The 12,717-nt window shown below is 39.2% G+C and overlaps 1 protein-coding gene across 2 annotated transcripts in view; it reads right to left on the bottom strand.

Moving 5' to 3' along the window:
- The window catches only part of crybg1a (crystallin beta-gamma domain containing 1a), a 298,573-nt gene that overhangs the window by 77,763 nt on the left and 208,093 nt on the right, over positions 1–12,717 (bottom strand). For both annotated transcript variants that reach the window (XM_085997737.1, XM_085997736.1), the window contains 5 exons: positions 12,082–12,126; positions 11,880–11,998; positions 10,805–10,976; positions 9,506–9,645; positions 4,923–5,049 (listed from right to left, as the gene is read on the bottom strand). In XM_085997737.1, coding sequence (XP_085853863.1) covers positions 4,923–5,049; positions 9,506–9,645; positions 10,805–10,976; positions 11,880–11,998; positions 12,082–12,126 — 603 coding nt within the window. The remainder of the gene's footprint in view (positions 1–4,922; positions 5,050–9,505; positions 9,646–10,804; positions 10,977–11,879; positions 11,999–12,081; positions 12,127–12,717) is intronic.

Raw genomic sequence — 12,717 nt, 5'->3', positions numbered from 1 at the left:
AGTGACTAACCAAAGTCCTGCCATGATGTTTTATAACAGGAGGTTGCGGTCCAGGTTGGACTTGTTAAAACCAAATGTGCGGAGGGAAGTGGAAAACAAACAGTTCCGGCATATTAATAACAAGTCCACGCGAAGTTTCGAAGTAGGGCAACCAGTGTTGGCAAGGGGCTATGGAAACGAAAAATGGCAGCCCGGAACAATTCGGGCCAGACAAGGACCTCTGATGTACACAGTAGATATTGGTAACAATGTGATAAGGCATCATGCGGATCAATTGGTAGAATCAAGAGCAAGAGTCGAACCCATGGTTGCGACAGAGACAACTGTGGAAGACGTTAATGAACCTGAAGCATCTACCTCGGCAGGGACTGTACCTGATGATGACGTCCAATACATAGGGAACCAACAAGCAGAGTCACCTCAGCAACAAGAATCAGAGACCACTGAAAGGCGTTATCCAGACCGAATCAGAAGGCCTCCTGAGAGACTGAACCTTTGAAGTGTTTATACATGAAGTTATATATGTTATGATGTTATGTTAAATGGGGATATGACTATTAAGCTAAAAAGGGAGGATTGTGGTGTATGTAACCTGTTCCACCTTAAGAGAACTTAAGCCTGTTCCACCTTAAGAGATGTACTACTTTCTCTGGCTGCTGTATACATAATACCGGTGGTGACCACCGGTATATAAGCACTGTGTAGTAAGATGTATTGCAGATCGTCCTGACCTCCAACCAGTAAAGACCTGTTGAACTTTAAGCTTGTAGCCTGTGTGTTATTAATTACAACTAGAACACACAGACTTTACAAAAAGGAAGTTACAGATACAACTGCTTTCCTTTGAAGTGTGAAGAATTTTTATAATATAATATTTTGATTGATAGGCTGAGAAAGTTAAAGAAAAACAAGGCACCTGACCCAAATACATTTCATACAAGGGTAAAGACAGAATTGGCTAGCAAAATCAGTCCTGAGAATTGGAAAGTATTTAACCTAACAGCAATCTGTAAAACGGGGCACAGGGATAGCCGAGCAAAATACAGACCAGCAATCTTACATCTGCTGTGAGTAAAGTACAAAAAGACGTCCTGAAAGCTAGGTTAATGAATCACCTAAATAGGTATGGTATGAGAAGAGGGAGTCAACACAGAGTTATGGGAGGGAGTTCTTGCCAGAAACATTAACTGGAATTCTTTGAGGGAGGAACAGACCTTGTTTATGACAGAGATTCTGTGGATGCGATAGATTTAGATTTCAGCAAGTCTTTTGATGCCCTTCCACATAAGTGGTTAGTCTGCAAGGTGGGAAAGTATATGGAATAAGAGGGCTGCTTTTGAGGTGAACTGAAAATTGGGTAAAACAAAGAAAGCAAAGAGAGATATTGTGAATGGAACTGCGTCAACATGACAAGAAGTTATTAGCAGGGATTCATCATGGATTAGTGCCGAGGATATCACTGTTTACAACAAATAGCTGATTTAGGGTTGGGTCAGAAACAAAGCTGTCTAAATTTACAGATAACTCCAAATTGGCAGGGGAAGGTTAAACAATAGGGAACAGGCAAAGGTAGGCTGATGACAGGAAAATGGCATTTCATATGGATAAATGAAACAAGGGAAGGAAGCTAAATGGCTTTCGCCCACAGGACAAAATACAGGAGGAGAAGGATCGGGGGGGGGGGGGGGGGGGGGGTCACCATTAGCGGACGGCTCACTGAAACCAATGGCAGTGTGTGTGGCAACAGTAAGAAAGCTATCCCAAGGAAAGGTAGAGAGGTAGAGCACATTTTTGGCCAGAGGGATAGAGCATAAAATCCAGGAGGTCATAATGAATCTGACAAGGTGCTGGTACGGCCACGCCTAGAATACCGAGTGCAGTTGTGGTCACCATACTTGCAGCAAGATAAAGCGAGGCATTGGAGACGGTGAAGAAAAGGACAAGCAAACTGATAGTTAGCTTAAAGCTTCCAAACCATGAGCAGAGGTTAATAAACCTGGGATTGGTTACTCTAGAAAAAAAAGATGGTTCAGGAGAGATATGATTCAAGTATTCAGGTTCCTGGAGGGCAAAGTGAACCCCAATAATTCTGAGGTTTTCACAAACTCTAAATCCATGGTACAAAGGGAAGGCACACAGTTAATATTTAAGTACTTTGATGTAGAGAATTGTGAATGTGTGGAAAATTTTATGGAAGAATGGGATAGATATTTGAGGGAACAGACGGTTGAGGGATATTGTTTTTTTGTTTTTTTTGAGACTGGCCAGGTGGACTGCAGACTTCTTTCCAGTCTTGCACTTTCCTTTATGTCCTTAACATTGAAGATGTTATAAAATTGAATTGTGATTTATTCTAAGAAGGAACCTCTACTCTTTAACAAACATGTACAAAAGTAAGAGTTTCTTTAGATATTTTAAAAAAGAAAAAAAAGAGTTAACAAAGTGAGCATTGGTCCTATAGAAAGTGAGTCTGGGGAATTAATAATGAAAAATAAGGAGATGGCAGTTGAATTGAACAGATATTTTGCACCGGTCTTCCCTATAGAGGATACAAGTAACATCCCAGAAATAGCTGTAAATCAGGAAATGGAAGGGAGGGAGGAACTCAAGAAAAGTACAATCACCAGGGAAGTGGTACTGAGAAAATTGTTGGAGCTGCGGGCGGACAAGTCCCCGGGACCTGATGGACTTCATCCTAGGGTCTTAAAAGAAGTGGCTAGTGAGATAGTTGATGCATTGGTTTTAATTTTCCAAAATTCCCTAGATTTGGGGAAGGTTCCATTAGAAAATAGCGAATGTAACTCCTTTATTCAAAAAGGGAGACAGAAAGCAGGAAACTACAGGCCAGTTAGCTTAACATCTGTCATAGGGAAGATGTTAGAAGCTATTTTTAAAGACGTTATAGCAGGGCACTTAGAAAAGTTCATGGTAATCAGGCAGAGTCAACATGGTTTTGTGAAAGGGAAATCGTGTTTATCCAATTTATTGGAGTTCTTTGAGGAAGTAACATGTGCTGTGGATAAAGGGGAACCGATGGATGTACTGTACTTAGATTTCCAGAAGGCATTTGATAAGGTGCCACATCAAAGGTTATTGCGGAAAATAAAAGCTCATGATGTAGGGGGCAACATATTGGCATGGATAGAAGATTGGCTAGCTAACAGGAAACAGAAATTAGGCATAAATGGGTCATTTTCTGATTGGCAAGATGTAACGAGTGGTGTGCCACAGGGATCAGTGCTGGGGCCTCAACTTTTTACAATTTATATAAATGACTTGGATGAAGGGACCGAAGGTATGGTTGCTAAATTTGTTGATGACACATAGATAGGTAGGAAAGTAAATTGTGAAGAGGACATAAGGAGGTTACAAAGGGACATAGATAGGTTAAGTGAGTGGGCAAAGATCTGGCAAATAGAGTATAATGTGGGAAAATGTAAAATTGTCCATTTTGGCAGGAATAAAAGAGCATATTATCTAAATGGTGAGAGATTGCAGAGCTCCGAGATGCAGAGGAATCTGGGTATCCTAGTGCATGAATCGCAAAAGGTTAGTATGCAGGTACAGCAAGTACAGGAAACTTTGATATATCTGGCACCGACGGGACCGGCGAGTTGCCGATCTATCAAAACTGCCGGACATACAAAGTTAATGTTGAAGCATACGGAGGTTTTCATCTCCGTATCTGACAACAAACACTGTTGCTTAGCAACAGCTTCTAAAGAGTCGGCTGCAGCTGCAAGCGTCGCTAGCTGAAGCTGTTGCTATAGCTACAGACCTTGCAGTGGCTGACTGGGGAAAAAAAAAAGAACGAGATCTAAAAAAACTTACAGAAAACGGCTCCGATTTTTGCCGTTAGATCGAGTATTCCGGACATACAACCTCCGGATAAATCAAAGTTTCCTGTAATTAGGAAAGCTAATAGAATGTTATCGTTTATTGTGAGGGGAATTGAATACAAAAGTAAGGAGGTTATGCTTCAGTTATACAGGGCATTGGTGAGACCACATCTGGAGTACTGTGTACAATATTGGTCTCCTTATTTAAGGAAGGATGTAAATGCATTGGAAGCAGTTCAGAGAAGGTTTACTAGACTAATACCTGGAATGGGCGGGTTGTCTTATGAGGAAAGGTTGGACAGGCTAGTCTTGTATCCGTTGGAGTTTAGAAGAGTAAGAGGTGACTTGATTGAAACATATAAGATCCTGAGGGGTCTTGGCAGGGTGGATATGGAGGAGAGAATGTTTCCTCTTGTGGGAGAATCTAGAACTAGGGGTCACTGTTTAAAAATAAGGGGTCGCCCACTTAAGACAGAGATGAGGAGAAATTTTTTCTCAGAGGGTCGCGAGTCTTTGGAACTCTCTTCCTCAGAGGGCGGTGGAAGCAGGGTCTTTGAATAGTTTTAAAGGTAGAGGTAGATAGATTCTTGATAAGCAAGGGGGTGAAAGGTTATCGGGGGTAGGCGGGAATGTGGAGTAATATGATCAGCCATGATCTTATTGAATGGCAGAGCAGGCTCGAAGGGCCGAGTGGCCTACTCCTGCTCCTAATTCTTATGTTCATAAGTAAAAGGAAACACGAGTACAAGTCACACCTCAGAGTATACAAAAGCATCTAGGAAATGGCACAGGACGAGTGTTAAAATAGCAGGGCCAGGCCAACAATCTTGACAGATTTACCGTAAGTGGAATGAAATAACATTAAAATATTAACTTGTTCATTTCTGCAGAAGGCTGTCTTAGCGCAGTCTGTCAAACAAGTCTCATACACTTTTGAACTCAAATATGAAAAAACAATCACCATCGGTATAGACCAAGTAGCATATGCAACTAGCTATTTTATACAAGTCTGGTCATTTTGTGTTGATTTTAAATATCTATATGACAGAATTCTCATACACTTGTCAAAAAAAGAATTTTTACCATTTTCAATGGTTTGAGAGAGCCGATGAATGGATCTGTTGCAGCCCAAGATTCTGGACAAGGATACTGACCAGGTTCCACAATGTAAGAATTTCCTTGATAGAAAGGCTCTTCAAACAGAAGCCAACTAGGAAACAAATGCCAACAAGAGAGAGTCAGGCTACAGCTCTTTGAATAAAAGCAAAAATTCAAACAGAAAATATTGGCAACACACAGATCAGAATAGAACTGAACACAAAGATAAATAATCATATTAATCAAATCAGAACAAAGAAAGATGGGAGAGGGGGGGAAAAGATGCTCCAATAACTGCAAGATAATGGGTTAAATGGCCTGATACCTGCTTAACAGAAAAGCAGAATTATTAAATTATACAAACATCACCTCAGTCAGGAAGATATTAAAGTAAAATAATGTGTAAATAGCTAGGACAGTGAGAGATCCACCCAAAAAAGGCAAGATAAGGGAAGTTAACAAAGGGAAAGCCTGCAAATACAGGTAAAAAAATTATAACTGAAATGCTGAAAACACATCTCTCTTCTAATCACTGTCCTGGCAATAACCCAGATTGTTTCCTATAGATTAGTCTAGCATAAGCCAAAATCAAACAGACTTAAACCACCAACTGCACTAAATTTGAAATGAGGTTTTTCCACTTTAACAAATGAAATAATCCCCAAGTAGACAATTTAAAAAGAAAAAAAATCCAGCAGTTACATTCTAATGTTTGGAACAGATTGTTTAGATTACTGAGCATATCGTACAGCTTATTACCAGACACCGACATGCTCCAACTGGCTCTGCTGTGTGATCAATTTTAGGCTGTATTATTGCTCGTCATTTTGCTGTAAAGACAAGTACTGGTGGATTGGAGCGTCGCACCAGATTGTAGTGAGGGTTTGACATCTGGGGTAGCATTTCCAGTTTGTGCACGAACATGCCTGTGGTTTCTCTGTACGAGATTGCTAATTAGTCCCCTATAAAATTATAAACTAAACAAATAATAATAATAATAATAAATCAACTTTACTGTCATTGTTAGTGCACAAGTGCAGTACAACGAAATGTAGGCTTGCAGCTCCAGAGAGTGTACATTTAGGTTAAGACATTTAAACATTCAACATTCATTTGGCTTGTAATACATTAACATAAACATAATAAAGTGCATTGGCAGATGTGCAGGCTTTAGAGTTTATTTGTGTCACAGTGGCAAAATATTCAGTCACAGTGGCAAAATAAGATTGGCTCTTAAAAATGAAAGCAGCTCTTAGCATTTCAGCCATTTCTTTTTCTGAAGTTTTAAACTTTGAATTTCGGTAAACTTTGATATATCACCTGACCACCTTACCACTGCCATAGCTTGCCATGCTGCTTCTATACACATTAAACAGGCCATTTCCAATAGTGGGGGCCAATTCTAACAGCAGCACAGGATCATTATCAATTTTGAAATACAATATATATTAGGTATACTTTTTGAATACTATGATTTAAATTACCCATTTATTTAAAAAAAAAAATACAAATATGCTTTGGACAACTAAGCTCAAGCTTCACTTTAAATACAAAGCTCGACTGTACTCAGCAAAGCAAACAATCATCACTGCTGTGTACACGTTGCTGTTACAGAGCAGTACAACGTAGAGTTGTCTCCTATACCCTCCCTGCATGGAATATGCAAGTACTACTCACTCTGGTATCAATAGAAAATAAGTTGCAAATTTCCTTCTCATTAAAAAAGTTGGTTTTAACTTCTTCAACCAGCATAACATTGCGTAAATTGTGCTTCATGATCACATAAAAAGGACAATTTATTGGAAATTGCACTGAAAACATGTAGGCCTAGAAATTCAGCTGCGCAGCCTGTTTTTTGCGTGCCAAACAGCCTCCTAACCGAGCAGGAAGTACGCGCACATTGCAAGCTGGAAGTGCACTGCCCGCCATATTGGTAAAGGCCAAAAAAAAATCAGCGCGCAGTACCCAAACCCGAATGATCAGCGTGCAGTACCCAAACCTGAAATGATCAGCGCGCAGTACCCAAACCCGAAATGATCAGCGCGCAGTATCCAAACCCGAAATGAGCATTAGGCACCTTATTTGCATATGCAAAGGGGCTGACGCTTGTTTGAGGCCTCCTCTGCAAGACTGGTTTGCTTGGAGGAAGCAGACACCATTGCCAGGAGAGTAAAGAGAAGAAAACCAACCACAAACACTGCAAGGGCAGGGTGTTCCAGATTGCAGTAACAACCTCCCATATAAATTCTGCTTACGTTATACATTACTATCTGAAAAGATCAAAGTATCACACTGGCATAAGATTACACAAATGACTAATGGGCTAACAATGCAAAATTATCGATTGTCAAAAGGTATAATAAAGTTACAGTTAAAGTTAAATGTACCAAATCAACCAAGCCAAAAATCTCTCTGTTGTTTGTCTTGTGTAAAAATAGATTCCTTTGTCTATCAATTAAACAGCCTTAATCGCCAACTACACTGCAATGGATTTCATTGTTGTGATGACTGTTAGGGACTCTCAGTTTGATCTCATAAATTGAGCAAGAACCAACAACATTCGGAGTATTCAGCAATCATTGTCAGGCACTGCCGTTTTTGTAAAGAGAAAAGAAGCAAGAGGAAATGTACCAATACTTCTTCAAAAAATACTCCAAGGAAACAGAACAAAAACATGAGTCTATAGGACTGATTTTACAAAGCGACAGATGAAAGATAGGGAAGACACTGCGACATACATCTACTTTTCCCACTGCATAAATCCCTCCACAAATGTAGCAGAGAGGAATTAAAAACTGAAAAGCTTTGCTACATAATGACCATCCCATGCGTCAAGACAAACCAACATAAACTTGACACCTTGAAGAAAAAGGTTACACCCTCAAATGAGTGAGAATTAACATGAAAGTAATCAGCTTGAACCAGGAAGAGAGCAGTGTATGGGCTGATAGCTGTTGCCTGAAATGCGGTCTACCAAGGTGTTCCTGGAATCTCTGCAAGAAACATTTCTTTGCGAAGCTTTAATGTACAATGTAGCTGCTAATCAGGAAACTACATGCTTAGTCTGTAAGAACATTATTAAATTGAGTGCAATTTTTGCTCTTGTAACTATTTCTAAACTACATTTACGTAAACAATCATTTTACGTGTAAATAAAAAATTTGTTTGGATATAAATCTATCAATGGCAACTGATTTCCGATTTGACTCAATGCTCAAAAGAAGTACAATGGCACTGGAAACCATCATTTGATTTAGCCCACTATAACGGGGGGGAAAATGGAAAGCCACAGATTTTTGCCTAATGCATGTTCCAGGGTTGCCTAACACTCAAGAAAAACTGCTTTTATATTGCAATTAGCCACACAATATCTGTTTCTGGCTATGATTTGGTTTAAAAAAATGCTGTAATATTCAGGAAATCACACCATTAGGCCAAAGTATATTATCCCTAGAAGGGTCAACCAATTGTAGAATTATTTTTAGAGAGTGTTAATTTTTTTTTCCTCCCTAGTCCTGCTCAACTTTGCCCTTTGGACCCGAACTACACTGTTCTTGAGATCTGCAGTTTGCATCTGAAACAGCCTGGCAGGGAGACTTCCAGTGCGTGTGTGTGTGTGATGGTGCGTGATGATGGTACGCGCGAGGGTGCGCGCGCGTGTGATGGTGTGCGCACATGAAACCACTCTGAATGAATAATGGTATGATCATTGTGATCTAACTTTGCAAAGAAAGCTGCCAAGCTTTAAGCAACTTGATAATTTATAATGGTGCTGTTTTAATCAGATTCCAGAACACCAGTGTCCACAAGTTGGGTGGCATTTTATACTGCAAGAGCTTTCATATTGTACCAACATCACTAGGCTCCTCAACTTTGGTTTCCATACAGCCAGTTACAAGCTAAATGGTAAAACTGCCAAAGACTTACCAACACTGGCTGTCGGGAAAGACCCCCTTAAAACGGCTCTTTCCGGCAGCCAGTCATAGTGAGTCGTGGCAGGCTTCTATTTGGCCAAGCTGGGAAACTGAGCTGTTGTAGCACAAAATGAGAATGTTTTACTTCATCCATCTCCCAAATCCCAATGACAGACTTGTAGCCCCAGTGACTGGCTTTATATGAGTCTGCTGCCCAGATAAAAGTGGCAGAATATGCAATGTAAACATCAGAACCCAGGTCACAAATTTCAATATCCCAGAACCCAAATTAAAACACCAAAGCAAAAGTATTTTTAGTTGCATATAGTCTCAAGTACTGAAACAAAAGCTGTACTCAGTGCAGCAGTTTGGCAGACCCCAACTTTCCTCAAAGTCAGAGGACAAATATACCATCATTCATTCCATCACTAAAATTTTATTCTTTTGCCCACTTGTGTGACTTCTTGAACATTACAGTCTTTTTCACTAAGTTACAGCCAACAAAATGGCCAAAAGCATCTCATAACTGGAAGCACCATCGCAGAATCATCTCATCTAATTCCTATATAGCAGGCACAGGCAGGGGCATTAACTGAAACTCACTTTCTGCAAGCTCAACAATGGAAATGTTTAAGATCAAAACATTGTACTTACGTGCCCGAAAATACTTCAAGGGATAATGTTGGTTCCATAATCCCATATGTCTGCCTTTCTTCTATGTCTTCAATGCATGTTGTTTTTCTTCCCAGACCATCTAGCTCTGTACATAAATCTATTTCTGGTAAACTCCACTCCTGGAAAAGTAACAAATGAAATCTTCAGACCATCATACTCTCCGTGATTATTTGACCCCCAACAAGAATAGGTAGCTGTAAAATATGATGATCTCCAAACATTGGCAAAGGCATTATTACAATCTCCTTTTACAGGATGTCATGATTACTGTCAAAAAAATAAAATATTGTTAGAATTGGCTCCATTATAATATTTATCAACAACCCTTGTCTCACAGATACTAAAAAATGGTCCTATAGACCTCATCCAAGTTTGTCACTTTTTCCACTGAGCCACAGCTGACAGTGGATTCATTGCTTCCCCATTTCAGTCCTACCTCCATCAGGTCTTGTTTTCACTTTCATCTCTTATATTAAAACTCAGTTTCTGCTATTTTCTTCCACTGGTTACTTACTTTCATGACATTAGCTTTTCTAGTTAAATGTTAAACTTTCAGTCGCCTTCCTTGCCTATTAACATTTCTTTAATAGTTTTTGATTTCCCCGTTTCTTCCTCCACCCCAGTGGTCATTCACGTGCAAGCCTTGACAATGAATCTTGGCAACTGCTTGAATTGTCTCTTTTTTATATAAGCAATGCACAATGGTTAACAATGAGTTTTTTTTTTCCTTCTGTGCAAGGTATTTTACCATGAGAGGGGCAACATAAATTAGCACAACCCTATCCTCACCAAATTACAATAGGTGTCACTCGATGATTAAAAGTGGGAACCTTGACTGATTTTACCCTGCTTTTACCGAGGGATTTCAGGGGCTGGGTATCTAGGTACTCACAATGCATGCATGACCCGCAGGCCAGAGTTTGCATACCTCAGGCTTACTGCTACACCTTACTGCTGCCTTTACCCACCAAGATATTGGAGAAGCTCTTTCACTTTCTTTTCCTCCCTCTTTCCCTCACCGTCTTTCTAAATGGATTAACTGACAACCAACTAACAGTGCAATTTTTCTTACCCTGTAGCAGCAGGTGATTTGGTAAAAGAAAGATTGTCGAGACACAGGTATTAGGAAAAGGTAGACTGTGGAAGAGAAAACCTATACATTCAACCTTCTGATATCCTACGGAAAATTCAGAAGCCTTTGTAATTGTCAATACATCAAATCTAACATATGCAATAATTGAATGCTTTTTGATTGAAATGATGATGAAGCAGACCTACCTTGACTATTCTTCTTATAGAGCCAATAGGAAATTCATTAGGGGTAGATGTGGGTGTATCATCACAACCGTCTTCAGCTAGCTCTGTTCCCCAAATATCTGCCAGCTCCACCACACCTTCCTCCAATGCAATTTTACCACCTTCAAAGTTTGGCTTTTGATAAAGAAGCCAACTGTTGGGGAAAGTTTATAATATTACTATCTGTGAATACCAGTCGCACAACATTTATGGAATTCGGTCTCACACTAACAATTCTACTTACGTTTCAATGAACATTATTTACATTCCAGTCTAGTCACCATTCCTACTCCATTCATCATAAACAGGTTAAATTAAAGATGGATATGAACTGAGATATTATGTTATAAGGTTTATGTTTTGCTATTGATAGGTTAAGAATTTACAACTAGTTTTGCACTTACACTCAAACATTAGTGCCTGTGCGAAGCAAACCCATGTTGTACCAGTTTTATCATTTTTTGTGTAACTGCACAATTAGTCATTACAAACTCTCATACTAAATCTAGCAGCCAATGAAAATATTGTACTCTCCAAGTGCAATAGAGCAGATTTGTTTTCATGTCTTAGCAAGTACAAATTACAAACCCAGTCCAAATCTTGACCCCTCAACATTTGATGAAGAATCAAAATTAATGCACAAAATGCTGGAAATATAAACCATGTCTATTAATATCTGATAATGGGTCTCTGTTTGAAATTTTAATCTGTCTTGTCTCTTTTCAGATATTGACTGACTTAGTACGCATTTCTAGTTTTTTTGTTTCCGTTTCAAATTTTCACCACTTTCCAGTTTTTAAATTTATTTTTAATCAACACTAAACACAGACAAGCTTAATTTTACATTTTCAATTTACTTGAACATTTTATTCAGCATTAGGCAATATTAAATATTGCCTATGACAAGAACATAGGGAATTAGTGCTATAAATGAAGTTTAATGGTGATGCGAACATCATAAAATATCTAAGAATAATGGATATCAATAGCAACTTGCATTTATATAGTGCCCTTAACATAGAAAAACTTTCCAATGCAAAGCAACAGCATCTCTTACCAGCCTCTTACTACCCTAATGGAAATTTCAGGCTGCAGCTTCCAGGACGTAGCATCTTTAACATCATGGAAGACTTCAATAGCTTCTCCACAAAGATTGCGCTGATTGTAAATGACCATCTGAAAAATAGATAGCGTTTAAAACCCCTGCTTTGCATTTCATTGACAAATTGTTTCAATAAATATTGGGACGTGATCCTTACCTTTCCAGGTCTAGGGTTTAATGTTAATTTTTCCATTCCAGGTATCTATTAATAGAATTAAAAACTGGTTAGCGATTTTTAAATTCTATATATTCTAACATTATTAGCTATTTTAATTTCTTAAAACCATTCCCCTGAAATCTTTGAAGTCATTTTTAATATTTCTATCATCTTGGGAAGAGAAAGCTGAAAAATCATGTACTGAGGAATCAACTTTAAGATTATGCATTCCTGAAGATTCACAATATCACTTACACGTCCCATTAGCAAACACCTGCTCTGTAGAATGAGGCTTATTACAAGATTAACTGGAACCTAAAGTAATCCCAAAGCTCACAGAAATGTATCAAATAATAATGGAAATTGGGGCAATTATTTATTGGACCGTATTTTCCGATCGGAGGCTTCCCGCGTGCGGAAGCCTCTGATCTGGAAAAAAATATCTATGCACTTACCGGAGGGCTCCCGAGGTGCGTATAGTTCCGATGCTGGGCCTCTCGAACTCCAAGTGCGCAGGGCCTACGTATCCCAGGGGCACATGCGGTTTGCAAGCGTCCCTGGGATCTCGTGGGCCATGTGGAGCCAATCAAAGAGGGGAATCCCCCTTCATACACGTGACAGATAGACCTGTCAAAT

This window comes from Somniosus microcephalus, chromosome 9 (genome assembly GCF_052327205.1).
Source record: "Somniosus microcephalus isolate GS21.2 chromosome 9, FLI_Smic_1.0, whole genome shotgun sequence".
In the NCBI taxonomy this organism is placed as follows: domain Eukaryota; kingdom Metazoa; phylum Chordata; class Chondrichthyes; order Squaliformes; family Somniosidae; genus Somniosus; species Somniosus microcephalus.
This window is presented reverse-complemented; position numbering and strand designations above follow the sequence as displayed.